The 12,679-nt window shown below is 36.0% G+C and overlaps 1 protein-coding gene across 1 annotated transcript in view; it reads right to left on the bottom strand.

Moving 5' to 3' along the window:
• The window catches only part of LOC106870825 (transmembrane protein 231), a 28,108-nt gene extending 17,791 nt beyond the window's left edge, over positions 1–10,317 (bottom strand). The window contains exons 1-4 of the mRNA XM_014917048.3: positions 10,096–10,317; positions 7,912–8,081; positions 4,603–4,731; positions 3,266–3,409 (exon numbers count right to left, since the gene is read on the bottom strand). Coding sequence (XP_014772534.1) covers positions 3,266–3,409; positions 4,603–4,731; positions 7,912–8,081; positions 10,096–10,234 — 582 coding nt within the window. The 5' untranslated portion in view covers positions 10,235–10,317. The remainder of the gene's footprint in view (positions 1–3,265; positions 3,410–4,602; positions 4,732–7,911; positions 8,082–10,095) is intronic.
• Positions 10,318–12,679: the final 2,362 nt, after the last annotated feature.

Here is a 12,679-nt window from a genome sequence, read left to right as displayed (position 1 = left end):
TGCCACTGTGTAAGGCCGGAGATTGACACCAAGACTTCATCATGACTGAGTGGGGTCAAGTCACAACTACGCCACACCTCTGTGTTCGCTCATAGTATTGAGAATTACATTCTCCTCTGGAGGTTAGGCAGCTTGGGCAGTGCCACCAATGCAGCGATTCCAAGGTGCATCGAGTGAGTTTGACACAAGAGAGGTGGAAGAAATTGTTACAGTTACAACATTTTCTTCCCTATACACACACATAATATATATATATAAATATATATATATATATATCATCATCATCATCATCATCGTTTAACGTCTGCTTTCCATGCTAGCATGGGTTGGACGATTTGACTGAGGACTGGTGAAACCGGATGGCAACACCAGGCTCCATCTAATTTGGCAGAGTTTCTACAGCTGGATGCCCTTCCTAACGCCAACCACTCAGAGAGTGTAGTGGGTGCTTTTACGTGTCACCCGCACGAAAACGGCCACACTCGAAATGGTGTCTTTTATGTGCCACCCGCACAAGAGCCAGTTCAGGGGCACTGACAGCGATCTCACTTGGCTTGCCGGGTCTTCTCACGCACAGCACATTTCCAAAGGTCAGTAGTCATCGCCTCGGTGAAGCCCAATGTTCGAAGGTCTTGCCTCACCACCTCAGCCCAGGTCTTCCTGGGCCTACCTCTTCCACGGGTTCCCTCAACTGTTAGGGAGTGGCACTTTTTCACGCAGCTATCCTCATTCATTCTCACCACATGTCCAAACCAGCGCAATCGTCTCTCTTGCACACCACTACTGATGCTTCTTATGTTCAGCTTTTCTCTCAAGATACTTATACTCTGACGGGTATGCACATTTACATTACACATCCAGCGGAGCATACTGGCTTCATTCCTTGCGAGCTTACGCATGTCCTCAGCAGTCACAGCCCATGTTTCACTGCCATGTAGCATGGCTGTTCGTACACATGCATCATACAGTCTGCCTTTTACGCTGAGTGAGAGTCCCTTTGTCGCCAGCAGAGGTAAGAGCTCTCTAAACTTGGCCCATATATATATATATATAGATGCATGTACATACAAACATACACTTATGCCTATACATAAATATATATATATATATGTTTAAAAACCATTCATTTAATTTGGTTTGAGGGTAGTGATCCTAGGATATATATATATCATCATCATCATCATCATCGTTTAACATCTGCTTTCCATGCTAGCATGGGTTGGACGATTTGACTGAGGACTGGTGAACCAGAAGGCTGCACCAGGCTCCAATCTGATCTGGCAGAGTTTCTACAGCTGGATGCCCTTCCTAACGTCAACCACTCTGAGAGTGTAGTGGGTGCTTTTACGTGCCACCGGCCCTCGTGCCTGTCAGGCGGTACTGGCAACGGCCATGCTCAAATGGTGATTTTTACGTGCCACCTGCACAGGAACCAGTCCAGCAGCACTGGGAACGACCTCGCTTGAATGTTTTTTCACGTGCCACCGGCACAAGTGCTAGTAAGGCGACGCTGGTAACGATCATGTTCAAATGGTGCTATTTACGTTGAACACAATGAGAAACGAAAACAAAAACAAAGTTTGTTTTCTATGTTTTTGTTTCTCATTGTGTTCAACGTTTTCTTGATGTCCTGTACCCATATATGCATGTATATATACATATATATGTAGGTATGTACATATATGTATGGATATATGCATATATTTATATATTATTTATATTATTATATGATCGAATGCCACGCATCCATTTCCAAGTATATGTATTATATATGTATATATAAGTACAATAAATATATTATGCGTTATGTATATGAATTAACATTTAAAAAAATTTCATTAAATATCTTAAAATGGAAATGAAATTACAGAAAGACACAGGAATGTAAAATAAATGTCACTCCTCTCATTTGTCTGTCTCTCTGCCAACATGATTAATAAGAAGCAAAATGGCTTTTAGAAGGAAAAGACAAAAATAATGAAACAAAAGGCTGTCCAAGGAAAAGCTTAAAGTCTGATAAATTCACAGAGAAATTTACTCTGTTATGAAAGCAGAAAAAAAAATTCCAGCAAAAAAACAAACTCATGCTTATTGTGTTTGTTTTCTTTTTTGTAAGAAAGGACATTCAGTCTACAGGAGGTGAATTTCTAGCCAAAAGGTATTAGTGACACAGAATGTTTGGAAATTCCTCACTGAAGAAAATTCTCCTGAGATATATGATAAATAGGGCAGTGTTGACTTGTTAAAAATTACAGCACAATGTTTGTTGTTTTGATTCTGAAGTGGATTTAATGCGTGAGTGTAGATGAGACAGGACCTTTTGCTAGAAACAACAGTCCAAATTAATGCTGTCACAAATATGAAACCAATATTAAAGCTCTAACAATGAGTATTGGTATAAATTACCAAACTTAACTGCGTAATAATGTTTTTAAAGGTCATGGAGTTTTAGTTGCATTAACAGTTGTTGCTATTTTTGTTAAGCATCAGATTGACTCTTACTGAGAAGACATATGATAGAGGTATTTCATCTGAGACCATCACTTTTTCTCATTTTTTCTAATACTGAGTATCACAATTTCTGAAGTATAAATATTCTGTTTTTTCCAGTGGTTGTTCACAAAAGGAAAAATGTTGCAAGCATTGGGAAAATGCATGAACATTGCTATTGCTCTATTTTGTTGAGCATGGCTTTCTTCTTGCTGTGCTTGGAAACAATCCCCATAAGTAGTCAGTAAATAACCATGCCATTGCAAGCAGACTTACCAATCACCCAAATCTTCCAATAACCTTATCTCTAACATGTTAAAAGGTGTCATACACAAATGTTCACTTGTTATACACTCAAGCTGGGTTACAAATAGTGGTCCATATAACAAACATTCTCTTAGATACAGATTCAGCAATGTTTAACAAATGAAACAGTAACTTCTCTCCCCAAAAGAGGATATCATTTCAGCTTTCCATAATGGGAAAATAGCAGTTACAATCACCATCAGCATCATTTAGCATCTATTTTCCATGTTGGAATGGGTTGGATGGTTTGACAGGAGCTGGCCAGTTGGGGAGTTGTCCAGATTCCAATTATCTGTTGTAGCAAGGTTTCTATGGTTGGATGCCCTTCCTAACACCAACTATTCTACAGAGTGTGCTGGGTGCATTTTACATGCCATCAGTACAGTAGTAAACAAAATAAAACAAATGTTAAAAGAAGTGGGTGATTTATCTGTAGTAGAAAAGAGAACAATTACATCATTAAACTTACGTTAAATCGTATATCATTGCCTTTATAGTGAAGAGGTATTCTCTGCACAGTTTCCAATGTACCATACACATCTATTTTGGCACCTGGTATTACAGATGAATGATGAATATAAGCCATAGAATTCATATACAATGAACCATGCTTCTGCAAAAAGAAAGACAATAAGGAATTTAAATGTCATGTTATATAACCCATTAGGAACATTACTAAATTGATTACTACAGTAACTTGCTATTGCTATTTATTAAGTCCATAGTATGATTTTGAACTTAGGACAGCAAGGCAACAAAATACTTGAGAATTAAAGTGTTTTCATGGCATTACAACTGACAAATAAGCACATGGAGGGTTGCATGTCTTTGCCAGTGTGAAGATATGAACCATCAATACTTTAGTTGATAGACTGGTACGCTACTGAATTGAGTGTGTGCAACACAGTCAATATTTTAAAATAAAAAGTCTGTTCATAGGTAAAAGGCTGGCGATTTGTATTTAGTGGGTTTGTTACAGAAAGCTAGTGTCTTGACATTCATGCTGAGTGTTGATAGCTAATAGAGTGGTAATCTATACTTGGGTTAGTTGGTGGAAGCACATAAATCACTGATAGCTACTGAACTGATTGTTGATAGCTAGTGTATTGGGAGTTTGAAGCAAATGATATATTTGTAGACAGATTGTAAGGTACTAAAATTCTTCTAAAATGAAATACAGAGAAAAATACTTCATAATAAATATTACCTTTCACGAGTGCCTTGAATATTGTTTTCAAGTCTTACTAAAAAACTAAATACATTTAACCCTTCAGGATTCAGATTACTCTTTCAAATGTAATGCTTATTTATTGACATTGTTTTGAATTAATCATGTATTATCTCATAGCTTTGAGATTTTGATGAGGTGACTGTTTATTTTTAAAATGACATTGTAGGGTATGTGTGAAAAGCCAAATCTGGCCAGTTTGAATATTAGAGTTGGATATGGCTAGTTTAAATGCTAATGGGTTAACACTATCCTACTTTCTTACAGCTAAATGAGATAAAACAGAGAATTTCTTGCCACCGTAGAAACCATGCCATTTCAAGAAGACTTACCAACCTCACAAAATCTTCTTATAACCCTGTCTCTAACATGTTAAAAAGTGTGATACACAAACTGTTCACTTGTCATACACTCATGCTGAATTCCAAAGAGTAGTCCATATAACAAACAGATTTTACATACATTATCCTATTGTTTCTGTTACAGGTTATCAATTGATGGAGGCCGTTGAGTGTGAATCAATAGAGTTAAAACTGTTTCTAATTTCAATGATATGAAATGTTTAACAATGAACTTACATGCAATTCATAATGGAAAAACAGTAACATTTCAATGGCAACAACATTTTCTGAATCATACAGTGGCACTTCAAGGGTAAGCTGTAAGTTATCCAATTTCTCATCCTCATTTACGTCTTCTTCGATTGACTGCAATATTTACAATAAGATTTTTAAAAAAATAAGCTCTTTACAATATCCAAATAAACAACTACAAAAATACAAACAAAATTTAGTTCAGTTCTATATGTGATGGATATTTGTCCTCATCTTGTTTGTTGTTAACAACATTTAGGCTGATATACACTCCAGCCTTCATCAGGTATCTTGGGGAAATTTTGAACCTGGGTTCTCATTCCTAAGGTATTTTTTGATGTTATTATTATTATTATTCAAGTCACTGCTTGGAATCGAACTTGGAATCTTGGGGTTAGTAGCCCGCGCTCTTAACCACTACACCATATGCCCATGGGCAATTATGGAGTGAATTTTAAGGCTTATAAATCTAATATTTTCCTATCCTTCCTTAATACTGATTCCCATATGCTACTCATATCTGCATTTGGTCTGCTTAGGAGGTTGTTGTGTCCTAGCATATGTGCTGCTTCTTTTAGTTTTTGTATTTTCTTGTGGTGTTCTCTATCTATTATTTTAACTTCATCCCACAGGGGGAGGTGGTCTCCGTTTTTCTATACATGATCAGCTATATCTGATTTATCAATATCTCCTCATGTCACAGCTTTGTGATGTTTGTCTAGCCTTATTTTGAGGGGGCAGCATATTTCACCTATGTATAACCTACCACAGCTGCATAGGATGGAGTACACGCAGTCTTTGGTAGGATATACAAAGGCGAAACATACCCCCACCTCTCAAAATAAGGGTAGACAAACATCACAAAGCTGTGACATGAGGAGATATTGATAAATCGAGTATAGCTGATCATATATGGAAAAATGGAGACCACCTCCCCCTGTGGAATGAAGTTAAAATAATAGACAGAGAACACCATTGTAAAATATGAAAACTAAAAGAAGCAGCATATATGCTAGGACACAACAACCTCCTAAGCAGACCGAGTGCAGATATGAGTAGCATATGGGAACCGGTATTAAGGAAGGATAGGAAAATAATAGATTTATAAGCCCTGAAATTCACTCCATAATTGCCGATGGGCACATGGCATAGTGGTTAAGAGCGCGGGCTACTAACCCCAAGATTCCAAGTTCAATTCCAAGCAGTGAGCTGAATAATAATAATAACATCAAAAAATACCTTAGGTATGAGAACTTAGGTTTGAAATTTCCCCAAAACACCTGATGGAGGGTATATCAGCCAAAACGTCTTAACAACAAACAAGATAAGGACAAATATTCGTCAAATGTAAATAATGTATAAAATTTAGTTCACCTCTTTTGTTCAAGAATTAGAATCTTTACAATTCTTAGTTATAATTTTTACAATTTTTGTACACAGTATTTTGAATTTTCTATAGCATCCTATTTTGGAGTTTCATATCCTCAACATAGCTACAAATATGTTGGACAGTTTGAGCTTCCTGTTTCAGAGCTCTGGACTATTCTACCCCTTTTTGTTTACTAAACTTTAAAAAGTTCAGCTGTTGCTGGCATCACCACTATTGCTATTTCTAAACCATAACCAACATACTAACTTTCAAACTAGATGGAGAAGCCAATATATAATCTCTCAACCGGCCACAAATAGCCAAATTCCCTCTAATTAATCCTTGTCTTGTAAAAGGAAGAATACACTGGAATACATGTATTTCTAGATAGACAAAATGATGGCATGGTCATGGCTGGAGTGCCTTTTTTATCACTTAGTTTAAGGCAAGACAGGCAATTTAAGAATGGTGAGAGAAAAAGAGGAATTTATCCTTAAATCAAGAGGTCTGGTTTAAATACTTGGTTGCGTTTAGTAGAGTGAACCCTACCTTTGGTTCCCAAGGACCAGGTGCCGGTGTTAAACTGGGTAACAGGTTAGACCTATTAACCAAGAACTCAGAATGCAAAGAGCTGAAACAGTTACTTGTAAGGCATCTTGTCCAACATGTTATGAATTTTCCCAATCCACTGCCTTGGACTGGTATTTTATTTTATTAACTCTGAAAGGAAGAAAGATACACAAAGTTGATCGTATCTGCTGAATCAAGGTTTTAAACCAGTGGTTTGCAACTGGATTCCATATGACCCTTAGGGGTCCATACAAGATTTCATTGTTAAAAATTATGTGCAATAAATTGGTTATACTTTTACAGTACATGAAATATTTCAACCATTTTTTTTTGTACAATGCCTAATAATATATAAATATAAAAATATAATAGGATTTTTAAAATATTGCATGGCTATGAGGGCCCACCCAAGTAAAATATAGATAAAAGGGGTCCATAGGTAAAAATGGCTGAGTACTATTGAGAACATTTATTTTACAATGGTTGGAAATATTCTGATGTGTAGATACATCTCTGCTTTGTCAGTATAGAGAAACAAATAGTAAAGCAATGATGATGATTATAATGGGAAAAGCTGGATTAATGTACAACATGGGCCAAAAGTCATGCACAAAATACGTTCAATACATTCCAGAATTATCAAAAGGCATGCTTCTATTTTTTCTAAAATTGAATAAAATAAATAAAATAATGATGACTACACACCTACTTGTACATGATAAACTAAATGAATAATAATAATAATAATATGAGACTTGGATCCAACTTGTACAAATGCAAAGCAAAAGTCAAACATAAAATAATAATAATAATAACATAAAATAAATAAAACATCAAATGTTTTGGTGTGTGGCTTCTGACTCACTCTGTACTATAGCACTTTAAAAATACTGCAGCAAAATAAAAACAACAAAACAAAGTAAAATAATAGAAGTTAAATATATCTACTCCTCCATTCATAAATATATCAGGACCAATTGTATCATAGGCTGAGGGAAACCTGCTGCTGGTAACCATGTAATCCAGTATCACTTGCTCCAAGACAAGTAGTTGGTGACTAAACTGGACTCTTACTAGGCCTGCCCAATAAGGAGGAAGTGTGGATCTTTAGCAGAATAAAAACAAAACCTGTCAAAAGTGATGAACTCCTTGAGGGCCAATGACACCCCTTTCTTGAGGAGGGGATGGGTGCTACCAGGTTTACCAAGTGCAATGAGAATGGAAGTGACAACTTCTATACTGGGATGATTGAAAGCCCAGGAGTGAAGAAGAATGGTAAAAAAAAAATTTAGGTACCATAATAACAGAAATGCGATGTGAATGATTTTAGTTTTCATCAATATGAGTTGTCTTACTTTTATCAGTGGAATCCTTAGGGAATCTTGTTGTAATTTGTTGTAATTTTCAAAAGTACTGTATGTGACATATGACTGAGTGCTACCAGTAGTATATAAAAGAAATAGCAGTTCCTTTTTGAACACAATTTTGGGTTGATCTCTGAAACGAGCTTCACCAATCCAAAGACCTGAGATAAATACAGAATAAAAACAAAATAAATGCTCAAAATAGCTCGTTTAACGAAGGTACTGTCTTTAAACAAATTAAGTGTCCTATGTATTTTTTGGTGCCTATGATAATTTGATGTGATTATTGTGATTTAAAAAGAAGAAACAGCATAATATCTACAGAAGCAGATGTTAAGCTATGTATTAGAAGAGCTTGGACAGCACTAAAAAGTCTCAGCACAAAAATGGAAATCTAAGCTCTCAGACAATCTGAAAAGGAACATCTGCACATTACTTTAAACTGTATTACTTAATGGTTCTTTCAGTTAGACACTAACCAAAAAGCATGAAACTATGCATGCTTTGTATCATTTTGAATGTGTCTTTGAAGGACTACCCAAGCAGAAAAAGATCATATAATAAGCTGCCAGATGTATCAGACATCATTAGAGAAAGAAGGATCTGCTTTGCTAGACACTGCTGAAGAAGTGGAGTTGGTTAGTGACACTTTGTTTTGGACACCTCAGAACAGTTGCCATGTGAAGGCATACATTGATTAGTGAACAGATAACACAGGATGTCACAAAGTGGAACTATCACATACTATGGAAAATAGAGATGGATGATCAGGGTCATGCAAATCCGAGGAAGCTTGATTTGATGATGACAATAAGTTTGGGCAGTTGTGGGACAATAATAAAGGGGGGAGGGGGAGAAAGAAACAGAGTGGTTGAGCAAATACTTGAAACATTTTGAGTGTCTTCTGGTAAAGTAAATCAATCTGTGCAACTATTAATTATCAAATATATAGGGCATAACTTATACATGATAATATAGCAGCAGCAGCACAAGAACTAACACTTACTGAGTTTCTTCTCATAATTGCAATCAAACTTCACTGAAGTAGCTCTGTCAGGGCTTATCTAGCACTTCTGACAACTTCAAACCAAATTCTGAAATAAACCAGCCATGTAGCGGCTCTACAGCAATAAACCTGTTCTATTCTGACACTTTTCTCTCATTTTTACCCCTCTTTATTTCTCATCTCCTCAGGGTTTGTAGTCTTTAAGTTGCATGGTCAATTCACTAGTGTTGGTGGTATGAAAGAAAGCACCCAGTACACACTGTAAAGTGGTTGGCATTAGGAAGGGCATCCAGCCATAGAAACTATGCCTAAGCAGACACTGGAACATGATATAATTCTCGGGCTCATTGGGTTCTGTGAAACTATCCATTCCATGCCAGCATTGAACATGGGCATTAAATGTTTACCTTGAGAGTTCCACACTTGCACGATACTGAATCGCTTATTATGATGCCTAACAAGATTGTAATTAGATATGCTGAATTGTTCAAAAGAGTCTTGATCTATGTTTTTGACCCTGGAGATCTGCTTGGTGTGATAGGTGGAAGATTTAGTGGCTATTTCTAGTAAATCAAGTGATAGTGTAGAACTCTCTCCTTAGTTTATCATGAAATAAATTACAGAAAATTTTCGAAACACTAAACTGACGGTCCTATTCATTTCCGTTTTTTATATATAAGGTTAATAGCCAGTAAAATTTATGACGTAGGGGATCGGTTAGAGTTAAGTAAAAGTTTAGGGTGAGGAACTAAGTAACAGGCTAGTCAAGGCTGGAAAGCCATACTTATATTGAAATATTTTGTACATGCACTAAAAATACGGCCGTGCGCAAAGTTTCTGTTTGTTTTATGATGTTTGGGACACCTGTTTTTAGGGGGTGTGTTAAGAAGTAATCCGTAGGTAAGTATAGTACTAAAGTTTCAACTTGGTATAGCAACTAGTTTGCCATGAAAAAAATTAACTCGGAAGTATTCATTTTTTACAAGAAATGATAATTTATTTTTTAATCAATCTTAATACTCGAAATTTATAGGAGAGAGAAAGTGAGCAGGAAATAGTATCGTTGTCAATGAGAAGTACAATAGACAAAATTGAGTAGCAGACGCAATCATAAACGTTGTTATATATTGAAAGTTAATAAACTCGATGATTTGGCGACAAAAGCTTACCATTGTTTAGGTAAATTACTACAAAAGGTAGTATGTATGTTGAAAGAGTAATGAAAACCTGTAGAGCTGTAGCTTTGGAGAAAATGTGACTTCGATATCGGCGTAATTCAGCATGAGAAAAGATTTCAAAGACCGCCATGTTCAAACTAAAGTTGCATCGGAAATGTAACCGCGGTAACCATAGTATGGATATTTCGTCACTTCCGGGTTCTGAAACCCCGCCCTAATACTGTGTGTTTATGTTTACTGAACACATTTATAGTGATGGAAGTTGGTGTTAGGAATTAAGGGTACGCTAAGGTTCAAATGGTTGAAGTTGAGGAGTTGGGGCTAGACACTATAGGTCTCCCGCTGTCCGTTGTTTGATAAATAGTACACCATAATCGTGCGTTGTCCCTTTCCCATTTCCATCAATCAATCTACGTTTAGTTTTCTATCTCCTTTGTACTGAGTATAACTACATAAATGTCCCCCTACTGCTTTTGTTTCCTCATAACTTTAAGAAAATAGGTGCTTTTTGATGAAATTTTCTACAAATATTTTTCAAATGATGTAGATTACAGTTATATCGGAACTTAATATAGTAAAAAAAATAATAAAATATGGTGGGCACGAACACATATACACTAACATTAACTTTTTCAAAATTTTAAAGTCTCATTTTCTAGATATATGTGTGATGTATCAGCACGTATGTGTGCGCACCCTTCACTTTTTTTCTCATTTTTTCTTTAAATTCCTAAATGATCGTAATTTACATAATCTGAAAGATACTTTTTTGAATATTTCATAAAAAAATATCCATTTTCCTTAAAGTTATGCCATAGAATTAATGAAATACCTAATCTCTAAAGCGGTAAGAAGCGTACTTAAAGCAGATAGTTACGAGATCTTGCGTTATGAAATGTAAATCGACCCCAGGACTTTTTTTAAAGTCTAGTACTTATTCTATCGGTCACTTAGGTGAACCGCTAAGTTACAGGGACGTAAACAAACCAACACCGGTTGTCAGGCGGTGGTGGGACACGCACACATATATACAACAGACTTCTTTACGTTTACCAAACCCACTCGCAAGTCGTCCCGGAGCTATAGTAGTAGACAGTCGCTCAAAGCGCCGCGCAGAGGGACTGAACCTAGGATCATATGGCTAGGAAGCAAGCTTCTTAATCACACAGCCACGCCTACAATTACTATAGCGTTAGTAATTTACTCTCGCATGATTGGCGAATTAGATCTCTGCAGTCCATCTTAGAGCAGTTTGGCACCACCTCTTTAAAATTAAGTTGTATTCAATTCAAAAAGTGAGCTTCTATCAGGTCGATCGATCTGCTGGAAATAGCAACCAAATCTTACCCCAAATCACAACGGTTGAAACGTCTTTGATCAACTTTGACCCGGGCTAAACTACATTGTCAAACTGTTTTATAATAAGCACAATTCTTCACCCGGAACTTTGGCTGATTCTAAATTCTATGTTAAACAGCTAATCCTAGTATGGGCATATACATGTAACAATATGAGGCATCCATATACAAGTATGTCCCTCTGCCAACTTTATTTCCTCATAACTTTCAGAAAAATGGATATTTTCTAATTAAATTTCCTACAAACACATTGTGTAGATATATATGTGATGTATGTTAGTATGTATGTGTGTGTGCCCACTAATCTTTTTTCTTTCTACTTTAAATTCTAATATAATCCTAATTTGCACTATCTGAAAAGTATTTATAGAAAATCTCATCCCAAAATATCCATTTTTCCAAAAGTTACAAGGAAACAAATTTGGCAGGGGGCACACTTGTGTAGGTATGCTCTAAGTGAAACATTTGCATTAAACAAAACAGTGTTATCCAGTTTAACATAAATTTAACAACTGTATATGTGTGTGTGTGTGTGTGAAGGTACATAGCCTAATGGTTAGAAGGTTAAGCTAACACTCATAAGCTTGTGGGTGATTTCTGTACTGAGCAATGTGTTGCTGCCTATTTTCTGTTCACATGTACAATGGCACCTAAAACACACTACCAGATCATATTTGTTTGCGAGAGGCTGCTATGTTTTTATTCATGGAAAATGGATGTCAAATGACGATGAAGAAGAGGATAAGGAAGAGGAAAATTATTGCAACAATACATTTTGAATTTTCCCAGTATCCCTTCTTCCATCCCATCTTCTCCCTGTCTATGAACTCTTCTGGAAATACACCTCTGATGCTCTGACCACTTCCTTTTTCTTTTTCTTACTCTTTGCTGTCTCTCTTCTTTTTTCTCTCTCTTCATTTCTCTTTTCTTTTTCTTTCTTTCTCACTTTCCATTTTTTTTACATTTTCATAATGAAAACACATCATTGTCATCATTGTTTTAGCATTTATTTTATTCTTTATTTACACAGAGGGGTTTGAAGAGCTTGTATATTTTAAGGGTGAAGAAACATTTTGGAAGTATAAAGTTAACTTTTCTAGCCAGGAATTGAAGCTAAATCAGAGACTCAGCAAAGAATTTAACCACCTCACACGACTAGGTATTGAATTAATGCTAATATCTTACGAATAAATTTTTGATCTGTTCTTAGAGAAGTC

The sequence above is a fragment of the Octopus bimaculoides genome, chromosome 1 (assembly GCF_046866305.1).
Source record: "Octopus bimaculoides isolate indiv1 chromosome 1, ASM4686630v1, whole genome shotgun sequence".
Taxonomy (NCBI): Eukaryota; Metazoa; Mollusca; class Cephalopoda; order Octopoda; family Octopodidae; genus Octopus; species Octopus bimaculoides.
This window is presented reverse-complemented; position numbering and strand designations above follow the sequence as displayed.